The sequence below is a fragment of the Dermacentor andersoni genome, chromosome 4 (genome assembly GCF_023375885.2).
Source record: "Dermacentor andersoni chromosome 4, qqDerAnde1_hic_scaffold, whole genome shotgun sequence".
In the NCBI taxonomy this organism is placed as follows: domain Eukaryota; kingdom Metazoa; phylum Arthropoda; class Arachnida; order Ixodida; family Ixodidae; genus Dermacentor; species Dermacentor andersoni.
Window position 1 is genome coordinate 61,615,803 of NC_092817.1, and position 26,387 is coordinate 61,642,189.

At 44.1% G+C, this 26,387-nt stretch overlaps 1 protein-coding gene across 1 annotated transcript; it reads right to left on the reverse strand.

Annotated features, from left to right (window-relative positions):
- Positions 1-215: 215 nt before the first annotated feature.
- LOC126536197 (23 kDa integral membrane protein-like) lies at positions 216-26,387 on the reverse strand. Its single transcript, XM_050183086.3, has 7 exons — positions 26,073-26,387; positions 11,910-12,107; positions 4,642-4,722; positions 3,975-4,088; positions 3,214-3,324; positions 2,677-2,760; positions 216-634 (listed from the first exon to the last, which is right to left on the reverse strand). Exons 1-7 carry the CDS (start codon positions 26,277-26,279, stop codon positions 560-562), a joined length of 870 nt encoding a protein of 289 aa, XP_050039043.1. The 5' UTR covers positions 26,280-26,387; the 3' UTR covers positions 216-559.

Genomic DNA, 26,387 nt, shown 5'->3' on the forward strand with positions numbered 1-26,387 from the left:
TGGTTTCTTTCATCGACTTCACCAGACCTCAATAGTCGTTTATGTTGTGTATACATAAAAAAGAAAGGCGCCGTACTCAAAGAAACACTGTATGACTGCAAACAGGCACTGAAGTTTGTCGACGTTACTTTGCAAAAAAAAAGGGGGGGGGGGGGGGCAGGCATCAGAGACTTGCGTTGTGCGTGCTTCCTTAGAAAATGAACGGATACCTGTAGTCTGAGAGAATAGAATATATTTTCGAAAATGTGCACATTTCTTCATGCCACTGCGAGGAGTGTTATCTGCAAAGACAAACGATCATATAACAAACGCATATAGTGACATTTCAATGATGTTCCTTGACTACACGTCAACTTGTAAAAAAGAAAAAAAGTGAAAGCTGATTCAGTAGATGGGAATGGTCAAACTCTGAAAATATGACGTAGAATAGCGTGGGCGCTTCGTGTTTCCCCTCCAAAAGTTTCTCGTGCAATAATATACAGTGAAAGTATAGGCGTATAAAGACGCGTAGAGATGCTCTCGACGAGTGGCAGTGATACAACGGCCGCATGGGGTGGCTCTAGGCTCCGGATGCATTGTTCTGAACTTTCTTGATGCCCTGGATAAGAAGACAGCAGCAGATCATGGCGGCAATCTGAAATGGAGACGGTCGCCAGCCGATTATTAAAATGTGAAAATGCTGCCTTCGGAAGCACTCACTCACTCACTCACTCACTCACTCACTCACTCACTCACTCACTCACTCACTCACTCACTCACTCACTCACTCACTCACTCACTCACTCACTCACTCACTCACTCACTCACTCACTCACTCACTCACTCACTCACTCACTCACTCACTCACTCACTCACGCACGCACGCACGCACGCACGCACGCACGCACGCAAGCGAATAAGCGCTGTGGGCGCTGAATATTGAGATTATAGAACCGCACAGAGCGCATTGTGGATGCGTTTTCTGCGCAGTCATGTGTCGCCGCGCAGTAAGCATGTCCAGAATTTCGATTTTGTGGGTTGTTACCAGAATGCGGGAGGGTGTGAATACGAAGTTATTGGTTATATCTTTTTTGAGCGAAGGTGGGGGGAAGGGGGAGAGGTTCAAGGGGCTAGCAGTCTTTTTACCACGTTCTTTTATTTAATTAAGGTTGAACGTTTGTTTTTTCAACAATTTGTGACGGGAAAGCTGCTAATGAGCAGAACTACACTAATTAACCTTTTAAGCAAGCATATTAAGCTACATGCCACGAGGGAGTTCGTCCTTGTTGGTGCATGTCGAGCCGATGTTGTTGCGCAAAAAATACAACGAAGGTGGAGACAGGCGGGCACGAACGAACGCTGTATAGAAGGCCGAAATCTGTGCCTCATTTTGCGGGATTATAAATTCAATACTACATTTAAGCACCAACGGCATTCTGCCACCATGTTTGAAAATTGCTAGAACATAAGGGACAACGTTTAGAGTGTTCATTTGATTGCACAAAGTTTATTCTCTTTTTCTATGCAAAACAAAGTGGAGCAAGTTCTTAATCTACAAGTCTTGATAGAACAAAGTGCAGATGTTTTCAATACTAAGTGCAATATTGTTACGCGAATTTCGCACGAGAAACAAAAATTAAGCACAACGTACAGGCAGCAGCCATATATTTTAAACAACACAATAAGAATATAACAACTAAGAACAAAAAGTATGTCACTGTAAAACAATTTACAACCTGAAAGTGAGGAAAGTTGTAAATGCGTCTAGAACTCCCCCTATTAGGGGGTCGGTTATATAAATCACACAGTAGGGTGTGAGTTATAGACACACTTACACCCTGTTCACTTTTAGGGGTGTAAATTATCTTGCAGTGTGTGCGCATAATGTCCGCTACAACCCGGAACATACAATTTCCAAAGAAACTACAATAGGTCAACCGTGGCTGCTACATTCGCTAAATAATAATTAAAAAAAGAAACTGGGATTACACAAACTACACAGTTGCACCGTGTCACCTCGAACGTATATATACAATACCCGACGTGGTTTCTTGACCCACATCATGTAGGGTCCGTCCACAAACTGCAAATATTCCTCCTTTTCTTCGTCTGTTGCGTTGCTAATAACGGGGGTACTTGGAGCTTCGATACAAATTTTCATCAGTGCGTCGACATGAGCCGGCATCATGCGACATCTGTCTGATGTTAAGATCCTGTTCATGGCAGAAAAGCTTATTTCACCGGTAGCAGTTCCCAATAGTTCCTAATAATTTTTTGGGGGTGTCGGGATCCTCCTAAGGGGGTTGTTAGGGGGTTGTGTATAAATCCCTGACCGCGGCGTTGTCCTGTCCAGTATAGTAAACGTAACGTGTGCTATCTGATATGATCGACAACTGTATGCGAATCTCATATATAATTATATTTCGGCCCTGATTACAGCGGTGAAATCGTGTACCTTAAAACGGACGCACCGACACCGATTGACCCCCAAGCTACCTGCATTTTGTCTACTCTTGCTTGGTGCTGAGTGAAGCTCTACGGTTTTTGGATAGCAGGCTCTTCAGTATCCAAACATCCCATTTTGTCGCAGTTCATAAACACCACCACCAACAACAACAGCAAGCCAAACATGCGTTGTAAATACGTTCCATATGGTTGTCGCTTAACTTGAAGTCCCAGTTCTCAGCGTATACGTACCTGGGCGAAAAGGGTGAACAGGTTGACGAGCCCTATGCCCAGTCCGTTGCGCATAACATAGCTTTTCATCGCCTTTGAGCAGCCCTGTACGAAGAGCATATTGCGGGATTAGTCTTGCGCGCAGGAATGAGAATGTTATTGGCATGGGTTCTGCGGAAATATACAAAGGATGGGTGTTTAAGGTAAAAATATTTCGTCTAAGGGAGGGGAAAAAGAAAGCAGGAGCGGCGAAAGAAGAGGGTTCCGCGCTCTCGCACTGCGAAATTGAGGCTAAAACCAATTCTATAGCCTCTGTATTTCTGCTCAGTGTCTATGACTTGATGACTGGCCAGTTTAATTGATTTCTGCAATCTTGAACGTGTGCCCACAAATTAATAATTTGAGTCTTCAAAAGTTAAGTTCCGTTTCACAGTAACTGGAATATTGCACCTTGTCGTGCAACTGATATCCGCATGTTCAAATAAGCCACCTGAAGAGGCCGAATTGCGCTACGCACGCAATAAAAAAAGATAGTTAAGAAATAAATACGGCGTATACCGTTTCGTAGAGGTGAGGCCGCTGGCTGTCGTGGTTGTCGTAGCAGCTCGGTGGGATGTCCTGGCCACTGTCAGTGTAGTCCTCGACGCCTCGTCCTCCACAGCAACGGAACTACGAGAAACAGGTCAACCGTCTCTGAGGCAGCAGCAGTGCGCATGACTTGATTCTGCAGAGGCTCGTACATTGCTTTCAGACAAAAAACTACTCCAGCGACAGGAAAGAATTGCCATCCATCCGAGAGCGGCACGAAGCTACAAAAGAAACCCGTACGGGTTTCTCAAAAAGAAGGCTTCGCAGTTGAAGGCCGCAACTACTTTAGCTAGAGCGCCATGTAGAACGTCTCGAAGCAGTCCGCCATATATTAATTAGCGTTCTTTTTTTTTGTAAGCAGTATACAATGCTTTGAGCGGAGAACTCGGATTTTAGCTCTTCTCAGAGGGCTCCAGTATCTATCTATCTATCTATCTATCTATCTATCTATCTATCTATCTATCTATCTATCTATCTATCTATCTATCTATCTATCTATCTATCTATCTATCTATCTATCTATCTATCTATCTATATCTATCTATCTATCTATCTATCTATCTATCTATCTATCTATCTATCTATCTATCTATCTATCTATCTATCTATCTATTAATTCATTGATTCCTTCGTTGATTCATTAATTCAATAATTCATTCATTCATTCATCCGCTTGTTAATTAATTAACTAATTAATTAATTAATTTGCTCGTTCATGCATTCACGCTTACTTCGGCTTGCACGAAGAGCACCATGTTCATGTCCTTCTCCTGTTGCCAGGGGTCTTTTTCCCGGCGGCCACCCGTTATTATGTCCTTGAATTGGTTGTTCAGGGCTTCCTCCATCTGCGCGAGACGAACGGGGTACAAGATCGTGCAAAGAGGGGTGTTGACTTGGAAGTCTAATAAACGGTTGAATATTTTAAGCTATTTATTAGCCTCTTACGAAAGCAAAACAGCCTTTCAAAAGTACAAATAACGATTCGATTACAAAAGAAAATTAAAATGAAGTTGAAAGGAAATAGCGCTGAACAGCGCACCACGAGAACAGCTGGCCGAGGTGAACGTCTAAATGAAGTCCAACTGCACAGCTTACGAGCTGAAGAGCAGTGTGCTTCCGGCTACTCCATGTAACATATAGAGAAAAATATATAGATTTGCTTAAAAAAACAAATGAAATGAAAAAAAGAAGACGCACTAGCGTTATTAAGTGCTGTTTCTTTTCATTTCAGGACCTTCATTTCGGCGCTTACCTGTAAAGATTAGTTGCCTAGAGGTCGTGCGGATATATGGCGACATAATTGCACAACATGTTCAGACTGCGACATCTAACGTAACCTGGTTCCTGGAAACATCCACAATAGCATCGCGGTCTAGTTAGGGGCGAGAGCCAACTTACCGCGGAGCTGTTGACGTAGGCGAACGCCAGAGCCAAGACTGCGATTTCGAATATCAAGACGATCAGCAAGATAACGAAGTACTGCGAGAAAGAAAGAAAGAAGGAAGGCATTATGGAAGTATCTTGTTACGAGTAAACCAACTGTGGACGATTGTTTAAAGGAAATGACGTGAGCGTTCGCGTGAAAAATGCCATCTGCTTACATTTTGTCGCTGGTGTGACGGATGTACTCATGTAATACCTGCTTCCTTAATTTGCGTCTCGACTCGCAGCGCAGACGCTGCAGAAGCGAGACGTCACATAGTTGCGGAATTAAAGGGGCACTACAGAGAAGCAACGAACCAGTTTATAGCAGATAAAGCATTCTTTAAAAAGTGTATTTTCGTTAGTTTCGACGTACGAGGTTCACCACTCCAAGAGCGAATGAAGGCCACACTTCCATTATTTAAAAATTTGTGCCGTAATCCGAGCGCCCGTATACGTTAGTGTGACGTCATGAATTTCAAAGTATTTTTCTAGTATATTTAGGTTCGGGGGCCCAACTTCGGTGCCACCTATTCAAATATATGTAAAGCGCACAAATGCTCTTATAAAAGAACCCATGGACCAATTTGAATGAAAGTTCCTGCATTTTAGAGATAATGTTATATTATAGTGACTGTAGCAAGATGAGTTGCGATTTAGGGCTAGAAACTTTTTTCGAATTATTGCTAAAATTGCCAAGTAAAAAAAAAAATTAGAAGTACGAAGTTTACAATCTCGCAGTTCTGCACCAAAAGCAGATGTCACAGTTCTGAAAACTGCATCTAAAGAGAGTAAACATTATAGATTAATTTATGGGTCATGTGGTTTAGTTTTAATGTTCACTAGGGTTTTGCAAAAGTCTTACTGAAGTAAATGGTTTATTTCGTAGTGGTCATACTTCATAACACATCAGCTTTGTTCGCTTTAGATGTATAGTGAGGTGCAGTTTTTGCGACATCTGTTGTATAGCTGAGTTAGCGAGTTGTAAAGGCGAGCATTATTTCTTGTAATTTTTGCGATTTTCAATAATTTTTATAGAAGTACTGACGACCTAAATCAGAAATCCGACTTCTACAATCACTAGATTTTAACTTTTTCTTTTTAGTGCAACATACGTTCGGTGCAGTGGTTGCCGAGAAACACGTATTCTTAACAATTTTTATAGAAGTACTGATGGCCTAAATCAGAAATCCGATTTCTACGAACTTTTTCTTATTAGTGCAACATACCTAATCACATTCGGTGCAGTGGTTGCCGAGAAACACGTATTCTCAACAATTTTTATAGAAGTACTGACGGCCTAAATCAGAAATCCGATTTCTACAATCTCTAGATTTTAACTTTTTCTTTTTAGTGAAACATACGTTCGGTGCAGTGGTTGCTGAGAAACACGTATTCTCCGTTTTTGTGTATTTAGATGGGAGCCCGCGAGCTAAGGCTTCCTGTTAACGCATCAAAGTTCTTGAAGCTCTCTAGGTTCAATCTTAGGTCTCGTTAGAATATAATCTAGTCCTTCTATACCGATGAAAGAAAACGTTAACTGCGCCCGAGTAGACGACATCAAAATTCATGACGCCACGAGGACCTGATGCAGAGTCTTCAAGGTGGCTTTGCCACCGTTGTTTTCCTATTGAGTCTTTACTGGCTTATCAAGCCACCTGTCGCAATAAGAGTGACTTTTTTTGCGTACTTTAGAAGCGTCATTTACTGTTAGTACAGCTCAAGTTATATTTTTCGGTTTCGTGTCTTTCTACAGGTCGCAGTGAGAATGGACACATCCATAGCTTTGATTTAACTTTACGTGCTTTTCGTACTTGATGACAGAAAAATGAAAATATGAGACAAAAAGAAAGAAAGAAAGCGAGGGAGATGGAGAGAGATAAAGAGCCTAGAGTTCCGTAACAGGGCTTGCGAAAAGCTGCACTGGTGGCAAACTATTGTCCATGCATAGCGTGTCTATCTGTGCCGTGAAGCTCATTGTACTCTGTGAATGCACTCTGCAAAACTTCGTGCGTGAGCCTCTGTGCCACACTGTCCACTTGCGTCAGCTCCTTCTTCTCAGTTGCATGAGCATTCCCTCTCGCGTCTTTTCGCCTACACTTCTTGCGCTGAATTCACGATGTACTAATATTTTGAATGCGATAATATTATGCACAAACACAAAATTGGTCGTAGGTGTTGCACCCAGATTTGTAACACCAGCCTGTTACGGAGGCAGTGTCATCAAAGGCGTGAGTGTGCCGGCACAGATCCCAGTGCACGTTACGTTCTCGCAAGGGTTTCCTTTTCCTTTTCTTTTTGCCTTCGGCAACGTAGGGAGAGAGAGAGAGAGAGAGAAAGAGAGATTCTTGGTTGGGGGGTGAAAGGTGGGGCTAAGTGCAGCGCGGTAGCTGTGTCGTCGGTAAAAGTAGCGGGCGGGGTGAGAGCGACAGAGCGGGAAAGGAGCAGCGAGGTGGTGTGACGCAGAGATGCACGTGACAGGGGGGGTGTGGCGGGCGCTCTGGATTCCGTAATGCTCTCAACCATGCTGCGCTGTATCAGGTGGAGGTGATAAAGCGATAACTGTGGTTTGCCTGTTCGCATGTAAGTGATACGTGGTTGTACAGCGATGTGTACGGTCGGTGTTGCAGTGAGTTTCATAGTCAAACCTGCACGGTATGTTGCGTAGCGACACCTGCAGCGTATATGTATCGTGCTTAAGAGCAACGAACAAAACGTGGCAGCGGTGCTTTTGTGTTTTGGTTGACCGTACATACACATAGGTGACGTAGAACGGCAGCAGATATAGAGAGCAGCAGTGTGATCGTAATGTCATTACTCGTAATTGACCACGAGGCAGGAGATGTATTGCTTGTGTCACTAGTTAATAAGCTAACGATAAGGTCTAATAATGCTATCTATTAGAGTCACTAAGGCAAAGGGTAAGTGCCTGCAAGTTTTCTGGGAGAAAAATGTTGGTCATTGGCGGGCCCGCCTTTGCACATATTATGCTCGCTATCACGACTGACCGGCGCGAGTAATCGATACGTCTCAAAAACTGGGGCCGCATTCACAAAAAATGTCAGTTACAAGACCTGTCTATCATTGTCCGGCCACCTTCACTATAATCATGTCAGAATCTTCGCATGGAAACAATCGGAATGCGTCACAACTGTTCACTAACAATTAACAGGAGTTGGCACACCACCAATAAGTTACAGACACTTGACAAGATGCATAGGATCGACTGCGCTTCCTTTCCATTGACACTCATTCTGTTACTCTGACAAACCTACTTGTTCTGTGCATTTATGTACGCAATCCCCGAATATAGTTTTTGAATCCTCCATATGATCTGGCCCGCATTCACAAAACTTCTATTACGTAAGAGCGTTTCCTAACTTTGTAAAGGAATGTAAATTGTCTTTTCTCCTTTCCTCCTGTAATCTTCCAGCTGCCATCTCTACATGTCCTGTTGATCATGCTGTTTATTAGCGTTATCTTCGAAACGGGGTGGCGACAAATAGTCATCTAGCATTTTAATTCCCCCTCCCAGCCACCGTTCATGTATTTAGTCTGTTAATCATCCCGGCAATGGTCATTTGCGCAGATCGCGCACGTGAGGGAAGCTTTGTGAACGCGGGCCCATGTATTTCGATCTGATTGGAGACACTACATCAACTCATTGCGTCGAATCAGCGAGACGAAAGCACAAGCAACGACTTCCCAAGCGTTCGCAGTCGCTTTTCGGTTATTTCAGGCGGCTCTTACGTCGAGGCTCGCAACACCAGGCGCTTTCTTACGACGACGAACAACCTCTCGTACGATGGCTCCGGCCGCACCCCGATAGCGAACGTTCGTCGTCGCTATGGCAACCTTGAGGCGAGGCAAGGAGGTGAACCGTTATTCTAGGTTGCACGCACTTCTATCCTTATCTCCACCTCGATGTACTCGCAGGAGAAAGAGAAAAAAAATATATAGAGAGAGTGCGCGGCTGGCACGAGAAATGTTTTCGGCATCTGGCTACGCCGAAAATACCCCTCCGCGCAACAGCAGAGGTGCGTAAAGGGTGCGCCTCTTTTTTTTTCCCGCGTGGCGACCAGAATTAAACATCTCCGATGGCTTTACGTAGTGCCAGCTTGAAACTCAATTACCTCGTTTTTTAAAAAAAAAAATTGGCGTGAATATGAGTTAGAACCAGAAAAAAAAAAAAAAAAGACATGCCGGTGTCGCTCCTTGTTAGGTGAGCAAAACGAAAACACAGCGCTCCTGTCGTGAGGCTACAAGCAAGTGCACGCATGCAAAATTGTAAGATTCTATCGCAAAACGGCCAATTTTTAGAGCTCCTTTCCGCATGTCGTATTAAGGCCAATGCTTTTAACGATTTCTCGTTTGCATACAATTTGAAGCAAAATTGATTTCAAAAGCATACAAAACGCAGTCCCCGACCGATTTATCAGCCCTCCGATTTTTCCAGCCAGCTGGATTACTCGTATCTAGCCGCAGCAGCAACGCAACCCATGCATTGAACCACTTATAGAGACAGGCAAATTTTCAGCCGCCGTTGTATGCGCGAATATTTTATAAATAAACTTCGTTGAACATTTACGCTTCTCATGTGGCACAGATCCTTTTTACTGCGATTACGGAAGAGCGTGCGTGTTCACAGCTTCCTATACAAGGACAAACCCTCCAGGTCGTTTTTGACAAACAGTGAAGATTATGAGTAGTAAAACAATTTTTACTATGTTTTTCCCACTAAATCTTGCCATTATTCAAGCTTCGATGGTAGTATCCCTGAAGTGGTAAGGTTGGCAGGTCTGCAAGTCTCAACAAACGTCACTGTGGAGAGAGGTGTAACTAAGCTTCTTTAAAAAAAAAAGATGAATGTATATGAGGAGCTGTCGCTGCCTCGTAGAGGCACCAGCTACCACTCTGCTTTGAGGTACGAGAAGAGAAGAAACTGCCTAAAAGAAAAAAGCCATTAGGGGAGGGAGGGAGGGGAGGGGGAGAGGATATTTGAGGCAAAGCAGAGAGGGAAGTGAAAGAGGAGAAAAATAGGAGTGATAACGAGGACAAGCACTAGGACGCGACTACGTGCACATTTGTTCAGGAAGGGCCCCGCTCAAAGCACTTGGAAGCCATAGCGTTATACGAAAAGATTCCCGCGAATAATATCTCTCAAGTCGTCACACGCAAGCCATAAATTCAGAAGCCAGCTCTCTATACGCAGCTGCCGTAGATCGTTTCAAGCGCTTAGCAACAGAATAGCTTCATTGTTTAGCTGCATAGTGCATAGCGCACACATAAGACGGGCGCAGGTAAAAGACAAGCGCTGTCCTCTGCGTGCTGCAGTTCAGTGAATCATGGCCAACTCGCTCAGCTATCAGTTCCATTGAAGCCCATTGATGCTTATCAGCGTGCTCGTTTAAATAAAATGAGGACAATACCATAGGCTTTCAAAGAAAGAAATATCGGCCGGATGCCGGCAACATGTTATAATAGCGTCGAACTGCAGACACATATAGCGTAAGATAACCTTGACCCATCGGTCAGCTTTCGCCAAGTTTCAAGACTGGGTAAGGACTGACAGGGTTTTTCTTTCTTTTTCTTTTTTTTTTTGGGGGGGGGGGGGTGGTTTGCTGCGCATTGGCATTATCTACATCTGCACATGATAGCCACACAGAATGCACTCGTTCTTCTCATGGCCAGGTCACGCTGGAATACGTGTTCCTCAGATATGCCTCGGTCCATGGATTTCCTTCCGATAAGCGCACCGCCGACGTTCGAGGCAAAAAACAAATTATTAGGTAAATATTATTGCCTAATAAAACTTGAAACTGCGCGGCGCTCTTTCGCTGTGAATAATTATGGTCACAAAATAAACTATTCTCTACAGAAAATGGGCTCAAAAATCTTGCCTCGTGATTTTTGTCTTTTGTAAATAAATCTGTAATGAATAACTATAGCTTAAAGACAACGCGCCCTGAGCTCATGGTACAAAATCTATGATGTTACGGTGAACTAGTTCAGGAAATTTAGCTTAGCGTTTTTATCCCACTTCAGCTTCTATGTGCACTCTGGCATACCATGCAGTCTTCAGTTCAAAGAAGGATTGGAGAATTAGCGATTATGTGATCTATTTTTATTTGGCTCGTCTTAATGGTTTATTTTCGTGTCCCTTAAGACAAACCAGTTTGTATCAAACAACCCTGTTTTCCTCCCCGCCCCTTCTTTTTGTTACGAACATATGTATTCCTGGTTCTGCTCCCTGTCCTTGAGTGTTTTGCATGGCTAGCATCATAAAAATATCGCGAGGACGCCAAACAAAATCACTATGTTTCTTTGGAGTGTGACCCGAGGTTCCTCGCGGTGGCCGAGAGCCCGAAGCATAAACGTCACGTGAGTGTCCTCGACACTGCCTCTAACCGCCTGCCCATAGCTTACGACATTAAGGGTCGTTTAATGAGAGACAGAGAAATTAGCTGGGAAAGGCAGGAAGGTTAACCGGAATACAAACATCCCGTTTGCTACCCTAGAATGATAAAGGGTAAGACGAGATATAGATATGACAGGGGAAGCGGGGAAGAAAACCACCCACTACACGAACGAACGTATTAAGTATGAGGCTCTTACCGTACTCACCAAGTGTAAATACACGAATTTTGTGAGCGAGACAACTTGAGGGCGAAAACCAACTTCCACAAAAACAAATGTGCAATTTCTGCTACAATGGTTCGCAGCCAAAAGGCCCCTCTGCATGCATTCAGGGTTTTCTTCGAATATAATAACGCTTGAAGTAAACGCAGCGATTCTCTCAAACGCGAGTACACAGAAGTTCCAGTGATCGTCATCGCTGTTTTGGATGGCACTAAATACACCCCTTTGTGTGGCCTCCAAAAATATTCTGGCAGAAAACTATCTCAGGATGACTGTCGACGTGAATGCGATTAGCATTGACACAATGTAGAGACACACCGTATTTCAACCGCCAAAACCCGTCGTGTATTAGGCGTGAACTGCACCCGGGCTCCACTACTTTCCTCTGGACACGCTGCGCCATCTAGTGACGCCGCCACGAAGTCCACGCGTGGCGCGTGTTCCAAGTTGGCGTGAAAGGAAAACGGTTAGATCTGGACATAGATAGGTACGTAGATACTGGAAACTACGTGAAGTATCCTAAGAATGCTAATCTCATTACATCTTGTTTTTTTTCGCTCATGGTCGTTTCGTTCTCTGCAGGAGTTGCAGCGCTCGCTACTTACACCGATAAGCAGAACCTTGGACTCTTTCAGGGACCCGCAGCAGCCGAGGAAGCCTACGATGAAGAGCAGGCAGCCGAGGAAGAGGGCAGTGGCCGCCGCGCTGCGCACGCTCTGTAGTCCGGGCAGCGGGGCCTCTTCCGTCGAGGAGGATCCCGCCAGCGACACCGCCGACACCACGATCAGGGCCAAGCCCAGGAGCTGCATACGTGCGCCGAGTACAGGGTTGCCTTTTAGTTATGTAATCGTTGCGACAGGGACGGTGACACTGGTGTGTAACGTGACACTGAACAATTTTCGTGCACAGGTATACCAGACGAGGAAAAGCGGCGCGCAGTGGGTCGCCAGATACACGAGCGGCCGGATTTGCGCGGTTGCTCCGTTGTCACGGAAACAGAAACCATAAATGACCATCGGAAAAGGCACCATAATGAATTATTTCTGATGTTTTTTGCGAGGAACAAGTTCAACGACGTATAGCTAACAAGCTAACAAGTCCGCGACAAAATAGGTAAAGAAAAGAAAGCCGAAATGTGATGTTGAGTCCATATTTCGAACCTCTTTCTTTCTTTTTCTTATGTAAAGCGACATGCAAGAAGATATTGGTGCTTGTGAAGGTGAATTTTTGCTCAGTGAACGTAATCAAGGTGTAACAGTTTCATTAGGAAAACAAATTGGCCTCTACGACGTAGCACATTGTGTTTATTGCACTACTGCAGCCAGCAAACGAATAAATAAAACAGAAACGCAATGCGGCTACGTCGGCCCCGTATCTCAACACATAGCGCATTGGTAATTGTGTAGAAGTTATTTCACGACTTGTGTAGGTATGCTTGAACTATTGCCATAACAGTCTAGCGCACACAATTCGCGAGCAAGCAAATATGTTCAACATATACTAATATGTAAGCAATAAACAGAGTCTAACCAAATCAGTAGCTCACAGATGACATTAACAACTGTTTAAGCCTCATGTACTTGCACACCAGCTCTGCTCAAGGGCAAGTATCAGGCTAACCTTCCATTTCAGAGTAGAATTAGTGGTTTTAATGAGTTTGTGACCTCATAGTTATATGAATTAGGTTGATGACATTGCGTTTTTAGCTTATTTCGTCATTGATTATGGTAATTATGTTAGTTTATGTTAGGTGAACATAAAGGGCGTGCAACTTCTGTTTTCTTCGCGCCCTTGTTCAATTCTTAACAGTCGCTTATCTTCAATACCAGTGAAATGATGCCAGTCATCCTTGAGCGTTTATTGATAACCAGTATTTTGAGGTGAGATCTGTTAACTGACTTTCGCTTCTCAATACATTGATCGTGCGATGACCTGTAACTCGAATTGGCGTCTCATTGTTGTCAGCCGATGCATACTTGTGTAGCGGTGGTGTTTTGAAGCATGTATGTGAGTGGCGCGGCGCCTGTTCACATTGCAGCTGCATTGATTAGCAGCGTGCATATTCACTTTGTGTCTCGTGTGGCAAATTTTCTTTGGAGCCACAGTGAAGTACTAAAAGTTTGTTTATGGCTTTTAAGTAGGCTTCTCCTTTTTTTCAGACTCGCATCCCTACTACAATAAATGCGTTCGTTCCTCCTGGAATAAATCCGGTACGCCGGCATTTGCCGCAACGCGACTCTGTTACTGGATGCGGAGGACGTCAACAGTGTTCAGCGTTCGGCGAACGCACCACAGGATGCATTGCGACAAATTATACGCTCTTAGCGCACGTATGTGTACAGCGAAACTTTATATATGCTATAAAAAATAGAGAGAATTTGAGAAGCCGGCTTCACCGCACAACAATTGTTCATGTGGAGAAGCCATCTATGATGAACACTTTTTCTGGCTTCAGACAACGGCGGCAGTTTCATCGCCGCATCGCCACTGCGTTGACTTTCATCGCTTCGAACGCAAGTGTGGAATAGAGGATTATTAAATGATGACTAAATGGAAACGAAAGGAGCAGGAAAACAAAAGCAATGTTGCTGGTATCAGGTGCACACCGCTGATATAAGAATCGCTTCGTGTTCACCGCGCCGTTCGGGAACGAGGAATACGTATTCTATGACGCAGCGGCGTCCTCACGCTGCCAGCGAGGCAGTGCGTATTGCGCTGAGCTGACATATCACGCCCTCTAGCTAGCTTTATAGATTCACTGATTTTCTCACGCGGTGCTTTTTTGTTCGTCGGCCACCAGCCGTCAAACTCTGTCATGTGCAGCGACGCAGCCAAGAAACGCATATTTTATAGACACGACCCAGACGTTTTATGGTGGGTGATAGCGGAGGGGCGGGGAGTGTATCTGCAATAAAATTGCTATCAGTATTGCGAAACTCAACTGCAGAGCGCCGTGTTCGGCTGTGTTGTTCCGGAACGAAAACAGAATTGAGTAGGCTGCGCACGTTGTACACAAAGCGCAGTTGCTGCCGTGTGCTATATGTACTATGGTATGTTCTCGTGCGGCGCCCGAAATTGACTCTGGCAGCATCGACGCTTCCCAGCAGCCGATGTACTTGCGTCATGAGCACGAATACTGGATCTTACGAACAGGCATTAGATTTCACTCTTGCACTGGTCGTTTGACTTGCCAGGAATATGGTGCCAGTCAAGTATTTCGCGTCAGGTTCCTGTTCAATATGAAACCATGGACAGGTTCTCGCGATGCTTTTCACGCACAGGTAAACCAGAAGATGAAATTGTAAACGTTCCTTTATTTTTGCAGTAAAAGAACAAACAAACATCAGGCAATGTGTATAGCCCGGAATCATTATAAAAACGGTGCAACAGCCCGGCTTTTAAGTTATCATAACGGTACAGAACGTTCCAAAATACCAAGATCGTTCGTTCGTTCGTTCAATCAATCAATCAATCAATCAATCAATCAATCAATCAATCAATCAATCAATCAATCAATCAATCAATCAATCAATCAATCAATCAATCAATCAATCAATCAATCAATCAATCAATCAATCAATCAATCAATCAATCAATCAATCAATCAATCAATCAATCAATCAATCAATCAATCAATCAATCAATTTAGATGTTTCACATTTGCGGCCACCTAACAGCCATAGTATGCTACATCTTTGAACGCATAACGCGACATCGTTTTACATTTTTGGAAGGCACATCATTACAATTACCGGATATATCCGACATTGTTGCTTAGTGGCTGGTTAACCTCCCTGCTTTTCAGTTATCATTTTCTCTCTCTTGGCGTTACGCTGCTAAGCGTGAAGTTGCGGGATCAAATCCCGTCCGCGGCGGCCGCATGTCGATGGGGGCGAAATGCTAAAACGCCCGTGTACCGTGCTTTGGGTCAAAAACCCCATGTGGTCAAAATTATTTCATCACAATTTGTCGCATAACCCAATCCAGTATGTTTCGGGTAACGCAGAACGCAGCAGTGCTTTAAAGTCATGCTAGAGCGAACGCATGTCACAGCTGTACGTAACAGGCAGCAAACTAGACGAGTAACAAACACTCTCGCACTTCGTCTGTTTCGCCTTGTAGCTGCAATCAAAATTGTATTGACATACCCGAAAGTTCACCCGGCCAGTCAAGCTTAAAATGAGACCGTGAAATAAGTATTAGGTATCGTCCACAGCGGCCTCACAAAACGGCTACGTTTACTATAAAGTTTAAACGCGTCGTGGTGAGCCAGTCGTATACGAAGTCCATCACGCGGTCATAGTATCGAATACTGGCCACGACGTGCGCATTTCGACCAGGGCAGACGGCGATAGCGCTCGCGTATATACAGTTACGTTCACATTAAGGAACTTAATGTGGTCAGAATTATAATCTGCAGCCCTCCGCTTAGGGGTTCTTCATACATCCCATTGTGCACCTTTGGTATGTGCAAGATTCCTTCAGTTAATCAACGATGCTGTTTCTCATGGTGCTATACATAAAGACGCCGGTATTCGAAAATTGACTCCGGTAGAAAGCGTTGTCACATGGGTGGTTAGACGGCCGGCGGTTCAAGCAGGAAATTGGCATGCCACATATTTATGAAGTAGTAAAATCCTCCAAAATGCCATGGTGACATGTTCGCTCCTCTTCAATTGGATCCAGGATCCCGATTCCCGCGTGGCTACCTTTCCGGAACTTGGAAAGGTGAACATAGCCGCGTTACCAATAGGGCAACAACAGGGAAGTGTCACTCCCACATCACCCTCCTATGCCACCTAGGTAGCGCGTCACGACGCCCCACTTATCATTCCCTTCCTGCAAAAGACAAGCAGTCCACAGCGAAAAAAGTAAAATGTATTTTTAAAGCAACTACAACAACATAATAATAATAAAGACGTTTTCAAACAAAGTAGTAGTCGAAGATGGGGAACAAAGGAAACGATTATCATTCCTCACGCTTTTTATGTCTCAGTATTGCCTAGACGAATGTAATAAAATAAGGAAGCATGCAGTGTACGTACGCTCCATTAAGGAAAATATATGCGTTTATAACGTCTCTAATAAACATGCTATCTGAGAGAGTACTTCCGACGCCTCATAAGCATGCTCAAGTTCATGAGGGGCGTTTCAGAAGACCTCCTTAATGTCCTCTCAATAGCCTTTCCTTCGGGAAATAAAGTGGAAGAATATGGGGAGCAGCACGCGCAGTGTATGGCGTTTCACTCTTTATGATCTCAATCTTGTGCACGATTACGGAATCCTCAACGCTATTTTTTTTACTCGCTTCGCTGAGTTAAAGCAGAGGGAACTTATTACAGGTAGATGACGCATACTATACCTTCACCTCTAGACTGGAGAGAAATGACGAGCCATATAAAAGCATCTCAGCACGCACAGCGTATAGGTTATGTCGTCGACGAAAATTGTTCAGCGCCCTCAATTACCCGAAGGCATCTAATAGCTTTTTTTTTTTTTGCTTTGCTTAACTTTTTTTTGTTGGAGGCAACCCGAGAATGGATTCTCGTGCCCCAGAGACGAGCGAGTTGGATGAAATGGAAGAAGAAAATATTTAGAACACGGAGAGACAGACGGGAGAGTTAATCTTCGGCTCCGGCTCTCTTCAGCGAGAAATGAAATCCCGTCCGCGCTCTTGTTTTTGCGAGGATTATATATATATATATATATATATATATATATATATATATATGCATAAGGCAAGGTGATTTCTTTTTTATGCTGTCATTACCTTTGTTTAAATTTCCTTGCTTAATGCTCACCTGTCGAGTACTGCATTGCCTGCGACCTATATTTCCTTCCTCTTTTTGTTCTTCAGGCAGCATGGAACAGGTGCTTCCATTTGCGTTCTAATGAAACGAACGTTGCCGAAAGCAGATTACGACGGCAATGCGGAAGTGAATTTTACATTTCCGCAAGTGTTCCACACATCTTCGTTTAGACGGTGCGCACGCGGCTTCTTTCTTTCTTTCTTTCTTTCTTTCTAAAGCACCTTTTCTCTTCGTGAGAAGAGATTATCTATACCGCCCACTTGTTTGTACATACATACATACATACATACATACATACATACATACATACATACATACATACATACATACTGTTAGTACACGGCAGTCAAAACACGGAAGCACCAGTGGCTTTTCCCACTGACTAAAGATTGTTGTTTTACTATCACCACAAGAGATTCACAACCACGTTTACAGCCTGTCACGACTTAGAGGATAGTGTGGTCATCTTTCTCTTCGCACAAATATATATATATATATATATATATATATATATATATATATATATATATATATATATATATATATATATATATATATATATATATATATAATTTCGTCTTCTTTGTGCCTTTGTCGACTTCACAGTTCCTTTGAGAGAAGGCCGGCGTTATTTTTCTTACTGGGTTTTTACGAGCAGACCGAGTCGAATAGTGCCAGAAGCGAATGGAATCGAATCATATATGGAATAGTTTTTGAATAACGAGCAGCCGTTATATAGAACGATGTCTACGTCGTAGTATTCTTAAAGTTGTCAACTTTTTATCATTACATATACGTTATGAAACGTTGTTCATTAAAAGCGCAAATGGAGCATTGTGCCAGAAACAAATGGTTTCTTAATTAGCATGCACAGGACCGTTCAGAGAGTGGGAACGATCGCTGTATAGCTTGTAAAGTATGACTATGTTAGTGACGTAGCCTGCTCCGCTATACGCAAGTTCTCATATTTTAACGAGATAGCTTTAAGGGCTCCGTGTCGCAGAAAATCCGACGTCGGTGTCGGCGTCGGTGGAGGCGACGTTGTCCCTATGAGGAAAATAATCCCGAACCACACATACCGATCCAGGCAGGCCCTCCGCGTGGCGCATAGGCGTTACTGCGCTAATTGATTTTCTCAAAGTAAAATGCGTCAGAAAATTCGTAAAGTACGACTCACACACAACCTACACACTCGATAGAGTCGAACTGTAATTTAAATATACGAGGAAACGTAATTCTGTTACGTTTCTCAAACTCAAACACAAAACCCTTTTTCAGCTGCCGTTCGACGTCTGTCTTAGTCGGAGCGGCGCGCCCCAGAAAACTCGCCTTCCTGCATAGCGTTCGCCGCCAACGTTTCCAGGAAACATTGTGGTTACACAAGTTGCACTTGCCGGGAGGGATGTTTGAATGTTATCGCGTTCCACAATTAAAGACGAAGTTTAAGCGCCCTCCAAATTTTATGTCCATACTATGCCCGCGGTTGTGAGAATTTACCGTAACTTTGCTGAAATTTTATGTTTGATTGGGCGCAGTTGACGTTTTCAAATATATTCGAAAAATATTCACATTTACGAATAGAGACTACGCAATTTGAAGACCGAATCGAACACTATTCGATTCGTTAATCAAACGTTTCGAATATTCGCGTACCTCTACACCATTTGTCATGGAAATGCAATGCAGTCAAAGGCATGCGAAAGGTCCAACGTCAGCAGAGAGCTTGCAGGATTCTTGAGGGGCCGACTTAGTGGTACGGGTAAGCCATCGAAATCCAGCAATTACGACGAGCTCATCAGCTCAAGCAGTGAAAATGGCTGCATAGGCGGTGACTATAGAAGAGCATGTAACCACCACCAAAGATGGGGGCGGTCGCAAACATATGCGGTTAGCCTAGGACAAGGGGGCCGTACTCGGATTGTAATTACAGTGAGGACTGATGACATTACTGTGTGCGCCATACGGAGCAGTGGGTGATCTCGTTTTCGGGAGGAATCTCGAAAGGATGGATTGCAGCAAACACGTCGTCGCGCTAAACTACTTACTGATAGTAGAGCAGGCGGCCCTGTCGCTTTTATCTGTGAGCACCGAAGATTGTACGAGCTTATGCTGATAGTACCGGCGGCTCTCAACACAGGAAAGAAGACGTCAGCGATAAAATAAGAATGAATCACTCGTAAATACCAGAAAGGATTTCTCAGCCAGTGTGTTTTCACCAGGCCCGCAATAGATCGTGTAGTTGCGTTTGAGGTGCTTTGGATGGCAGTCAAAGGAATGCCGCGGTTTTTTTGGTAAACTTTAAACCGACTTGCACCATCAAAAGTGCTTTCTGTCTATAACTCACACCATTCCACCCTCCTTCACGGGTGTAAGGGTGTAGGTTACAGACCAATTTGCACACTTTGAGACCCTTAAGGGTGTGAACCGGTTTCAGTCTTAAGGTTGGCAGCCTTTTGAAGGGATATATCAAATTGTTAATAGATGTTTGGTGTTTGTAAACTAATATTTCTTTGGGGAGAATCGGCATCCACTTATAAATTTCTATTCTGATAAGAGAGACATTGTAACCTTGCTAATCTACTTAATTCTTTAGGTTTATATGTAGAAACACATGGGAAGATATAGATCTTAACACCGGCTATCTCGAAATCCCAAATACATGACCCTCAGGCAAGGATGTTTTAGAGAAAACAATAAAGAAAAACAAAATTCCAACGTGCACTGGACACACAAACACAAGTCACAAGTAGTACACAAATAGTTCACTTTATGCGGGCATCAGTACAGGCAGCATAGTCCAGGACCTGGGACAGTCGTCCGCCACATCCACCACGTAGAGCCATCCACTGCATCTCTAAATTTGCATCCATTATCGTTTTGGTTTTTTATTTCTGCCTTCGTTATTTCAATGAAAAACTACTGTGCTGAGTATCTGAGCGTTCGAGTTTATCGGAAAGCGAGGTACTTTTCCAATCCGCGTACGTATATACGCCGATGGAGCATCCAGCAAAGGCTTTCACTTCCTTTATGCTTTTGCCAAGACGCAGCCATGGTCGCCTGAAAAGGCTGGCAATTATAAAAAAAAAAAATATCGTGATTAGTCAACTGACATCACGAATCAAAACAAAGTTTTTAAATGCGTCTGCTATTAAGACGATCAGAAGTCAAGGTCACTTGGGTGATCTGTATAATCAGCTATTGCCCTATCTTTTTGTTTATTGCTGAACCGACAGTATAGGTATTAAAGGCTCGTAATTATGCTGATGTGAACAAAACTGTTGCCTGTAGATAGGCACTGGTGTTTAGTTTCTGTTGTACGCTGAAGGTATGAGTTTGCTTTTTCTGAACTATATATTAAAAATAGAAAAAAAATGCAGATAAACTAAACCTCATCTAGTTTTCACATGCAAAAACTGCATGATATGACAAGAAATATTTTCGACGCAGTAACAAAAAATAAAGATAGTTTTGCACAAAGCGACCGATTTATTCCGCGGCAAAGCGGATGAACGTTAGCGCGCTCCCTGCATTTCTTATTATTGCTCAATTTCCATTGCTTTGCGTATTTAGATGTATGGCTAATTTCACTACGCAAGTATGAATAGGGTTGTGCTTCTTCGTATTTTTCTAATATTAAGCTATCTTTCGACGCTGCACCTTGAGCTACCGGGGACGAATCAAAACAAAGTTTTTAAATGCGTCTGCTATTAAGACGATCAGAAGTCAAGGTCACTTGGGTGATCTGTATAATCAGCTATTGCCCTATCTTTTTGTTTATTGCTGAACCGACAGTATAGGTATTAAAGGCTCGTAATTATGCTGATGTGAACAAAACTGTTGCCTGTAGATAGGCACTGGTGTTTAGTTTCTGTTGTTGGTGGAGATGTTCCGTATTAGTATTGCCACGCGGAAGTCTTTAACGTACGCCAGAATATTAAAACATGGTCGTCGGATGTTGTCTGAGGGAAAAGGCTCCGCGATTTCGTGTTCAGCAATGGAACGTATCTGCCGAGTAATTCCATGGGGCGCTAACTTCCTTAGCGATAAAGCCCGTGTTTACGAGTACTGCATAAACAGAAACATTTGCGAAAACCTGTGCTTTCTGGCAACTAATACGAGCGATAAGATGGCGTGGTTATGATTTTAAACTTCCCAGCTTAACCAAGGATCGTGGTACGCAGTGCGTGTAGTTGTGCAGAGAAAGAACGCTCTGTATAATGGTGGGAACATCCCAGCTGTGTCTAACGCGCCTTCTAAATGGAATATACACCGAGCTGGCCTTCTGTGTCGTCTGCAAAACCACTGTATCAGTGCTAAGCGCTATATGAAAACAGCTGCGCACATTTATTCTTCGGACAGGCCCCACGAAGGAGCAATGATTTTGCTTAGGTTATTTAGTAACGCCGCCGTATCCACATGTGCCTGTTTTTTTACCACAAGCAAGGCAATATAGTTTGAGCGTAGGATGCAATGTGGAAGTTCGTGTAAAAAAGCTTGAGAGAGATCGAGAGAGAGAGACAGAGCGGAAACAATAAGTAATCAAGAGAGAAGCCGTTCGCGTTTAGCGGCGGTACGGCATTGTGCACACGCTTCCAGCCTCGTACGTTTAGCGGCGCTTCCTGCGCTAAAGGACGCGCGCGACCGCTAATGCCTTCCTTAATTGTGTTACCCAAATATAGCCGAATGCGAACGCTAGGACAGAAAAGTGCGCGTACCCTCACTGCTCGCGTGCTCGCTTGTATACGAGGTAAATACGAAAGCCGGCGTCTCGTTTTTTTTCTTCTTTCTTTTTTTTTGTGCGGCTTCCTTTCGCGGTTGGCGGTGGTGCAGCGCTGTTACCACGGGCAAGCCCCCCCTATCGCTAGGCAGTTGTTGATTATTAAATTAGTAAACGACAAAAACGCAGAACCGGATATATCTCGGATTCACTGACAATAAAGCAACGCTATGAAAAGAAAGAAAAGAAGACGAAGAACAGCGACAGGATAATGAGAGCCAGAAGAACGCTAAGCAATACATGACGGTCTCTACCGGCATCCCAGCCTGCTTGAGCTGATTAGGTTTTGCTACATTTACTGCAGTCTAGAATTTTGCCTATCTCTCCTTAATCTTTTCTCTCTTCATATTATACACTTACCTATGCCTGCAACGACCTCGGCTCTATCGATCTCCCCCCTACGAATACTCCAAACCTCTATTTTTCTTGCTGTTTGACTATCTTGGCATTGCATTACGACATGCCGAGCCGTCTCCGGACTTTTGCGGCATGCAGCAGACATGCATAGGCCACGAGCGCATCCAAGCAGAACCTGACCAATCACCATAGCAACTCGCATACAGGCGTCACAATCCAGTATTCATTGGTATACTATTTTTGCAGCTTGTTGTTCATTTCCTGTTTTGTTAAGCCAGCGATCGGACATTCTTGGAGCTAGTTTAATGGACAGGCGCTTGAAAAAGCATGCGGAAGATCCTGATACGTTTTTCGCGATGAAATCACGTTGTTCTATATGAAGCTGCAATGCTCATGCTGCCTTGAAACGATTTTTTTTTTACTTTGAAAGCGCCCAGTGCCGAAAAAAGGAGGTGAAGGTGCAACACGGGAACGCAGACTGCGCATTAAAGAGTGAAGTCCACCGCAGCGGCGCACGTGTATACAAATACTAAGACTATTAATTACTTGCACTTACGTTAGCGTTGTAACCTCAACCCCGCGAACCACGATGCATTGTAATCTGTTCTTAGCAAAGAAGGCGTGATTAAAATTTTATTGAACATAATATTCCGCATTATGTAAGAATAGCGTTCGGTAAGGCACCTCATGCAGATATCGAATTATAGAAGATTACTTTGCGGACCTTATAGCGGCTGCATACATTGTTTTCAGACGTTAGAAAAGTAAAAAGAACCACTCTGAAGAGTTAAAACAAAATGCATAAACGTCTGAGGGTTACTGCAGGCAGTTCAATATATTTTTTTTTATCTACTGCGAAAAGTTGCAGTGATCTCGCGCTAATTCCCCTCTTGTGAGGAATTCGCTTTATATAGTTGAAACCTGCTATAGCTCACACTGCTCTCAGGAACGGAGGAAGCCTAAAAGCAGTGAAGAAGAAACTAGGACTAGGCAAATATCAGATGTATGCGTTAAGAGACAAAGCCGGCAATATCATTACTAATATGGATGAGATAGCTCAAGTGGCTCAGGAGTTCTATAGAGATTTACACAGTACCAGTGGCACCCACGACGATAATCGAAGAGAGAATAGTCTAGAGGAATTTCAAATCCCACAAGTAACGCCGGAAGCAGTAAAGAAAGCCTTGGGAGCTATGCAAAGGGGGAAGGCAGCTGGGGAGGATCAGGTAACAGCAGATTTGTTGAAGGATGGTGGGCAGATTGTTCTAAAAAAACTGGCCACCCTGTATACGCAATGCCTTATGACTTTGAGCGTACCGGAATCTTGGAAGGACGCTAACATAATCCTAATCCATAAGAAAGGGGACGCCAACGACTTGAAAAATTATAGACCAAACAGCTTACTGTCCGTTGCCTACAGAATATTTACTAAGGTAATCGCAAATAGAATCAGGAACACCTTAGACTTCTGCCAACCAAAGGACCAGGCAGAATTCCGTAAAGGATACTCAACAATAGACCATATTCACACTATCAATCAGGTGGTAGAGAAATGTGCGGAATATAACCAACCCTTATATATAAATTTAATGGATTACGAGAAAGCGTTTTATTCAGTCGAAACCTCGGCAGTGATGGATGCATTACGGAATCAGGGTGTAGACGAGCCGTATGTAAAAATACTGAAAAATATTTATAGCGGCTCCACAGCCACCGTAGTCGTCCATAAAGAAAGCAACAAAATCCCAATAAAGAAAGGTGTCAGACAGGGAGATACGATCTCTCCAATGCTATTCACAGCGTGTTTACAGGAGGTATTCAAAGACCTGGATTGGGAAGAATTGGGGATAAGAGTTAATGGAGAATACCTTAGTAACTTGCGATTCGCTGATGATATTGCCTTGCTTAGTAACTCAGGGGACCAATTGCAATGCATGCTCACTGACCTGGAGAGGCAAAGCAGAAGGGTGGGTCTAAAGATTATTCTGCAGAAAACCAATGTTTAACAGTCTGGGAAGGGAACAGCAGTTTACGATAGGTAGCGAGGCACTGGAAGTTGTAAGGGAATACATTTACTTAGGACAGGTAGTGACCGCGGATCCGTATCATGAGACTGAAATAGTCAGAAGAATAAGAATGGGCTGGGGTGCGTTTGCCAGGCATTCTCAAATCATGAACAGCAGGTTGCCACTATCCCTCAAGAGGAAAGTGTATAACAGCTGTGTCTTATCAGTACTCACGTACGGGGCAGAAACCTGGAAGCTTACGAAAAGGGTTCTACTTAAATTGAGGACGACGCAACGAGCTATAGAAAGAAGAATGATGGGTGTGACGTTAAGGGATAAGAAAAGAGCAGATTATGTGAGGGAACAAACGCGAGTTAATGACATCTTAGTTGAAATCAAGAAAAAGAAATGGGCATGGGCAGGACATGTAATGAGGAGGGAAGATAACCGATGGTCATTAAGGGTTACAGACTGGATTCCAAGGGAAAGGAAGCGAAGCGGGGGGGCGGCAGAAAGTTAGGTGGGCGGATGAGATTAGGAAGTTTGCAGGGACAGCATGGCCACAATTAACACATGACAGGGTAGTTGGAGAAGTATGGGAGAGGCATTTGCCCTGCAGTGGGCGTAACCAGCCTGATGATGACAGCTCACACTTGAATGGACTAGTGATATGCACGTAAGAGGCGTCTTTCCTCGTATGCTAAGATTCTGTAAGACGCGGAGATTTAAAATACGGCGTTATATTTTTTTCGAAACTCGGGCTAAACATTTTTACGTGCGATAATCGTGTAAGTATATAGCGTATAAGTTCAAAGGATGATAAAGCACACGACTCCATATCGGCTTACAAATAACAGCGAGGCTGTTAGAGAGTGCAGACTTGATGACTTCGTCGCACTTTTGACCTTACGTGCGAATCCGTACGGGCAGAAAACAAACCGCCGTGTCAAAAAAAAAAAAAAAAAGATACTCGCAAGGGTACATCTTCCCGTGCTAATACTGTAGACAGAGGTACGCGCGCCACGCTCAGGCTCGGGCACACCTATCTAGCCCCCCTCCTCACTCTCGCAGACACAAAACACACGCGCGTATCTGCGCACACGTACTGTAGACAAAACAACGCAGTTTCGCATTTATATGCACACTCGTCGTTCAGCGGCTCATCGTCGGCTTCTGGAGTGCTTCTTTGCGTTATATACTGCAGCTTCTTGCACGAAATTTGAGATCTGAATGTGATGTTACCTAATGTGTTACCTAATGAAAGATATTGGCTCACAGTTCCACGCATCAGCGTGAGAACCACATAACTATAGTCGGAGTCCACGCATTAATTCTTACGGATTACCTCCATACGCCACATGGCCACAACATGTCGATGCTTTAGTGGATGTTAGCTCAAGAACCGAATCTAAAGCTTTTATCGTATCAGAATGCCAATTCCGCAGGGGTGTATGCAACAGCCCGGTAACAATGCAGCGTCGGCGCTATCAATCATTCGGGGTAAAACTGACCTTCCGGGAGGCTATGAACGAGAATATTACCAAGCGAAGTAACGCGACAAACTGTATAGGATCAACCAGCGAAAACACGAATTAAACACGGCAATAGAAGTAACTAAGTTAGAAACGCGCAGGACGAAACAAGTGATGTAGGCGATTTGACTTCCGCATATAGACCTAGCGTTACTTAAGCGTCGAATCAGAACCGTAGGTGCAAGACAGGAAAGAACGCAAGCAGTAAACGACGAGCAACCGCGCCCACGAACGGACGTGATCGGTCTCCCAACGGCCAAGGGAAGGGCTTCGTGTGTGTACGCACCCAGACGACAAGGTTGACGATAAAGAGGCAGTACTTGAGGCAGGTGAATCCGCACGAGTTCCCGCCGCCGCCGCCGCCCTTCTTTCCGACGTGAACAGGCCGCGTGCGGGGAGGTTGCTTCGAGCCCTGGGGCACCGGACCGGGTCCCGAAAGTCGAGGGTCCGGCTCCCCGCCACCGCTGTTCCGTTCACCTCTGCTGTCGGCCATGTTCTTTCTTTTTTTGCCACCTCCGAGCTCCTCCTCACGTTTTCCTCGCCCGTGCGACGCTCTCGCGTTCCTTCGCGCGAGTTGGTCGTTGTGCGGCCGCCTTATCGG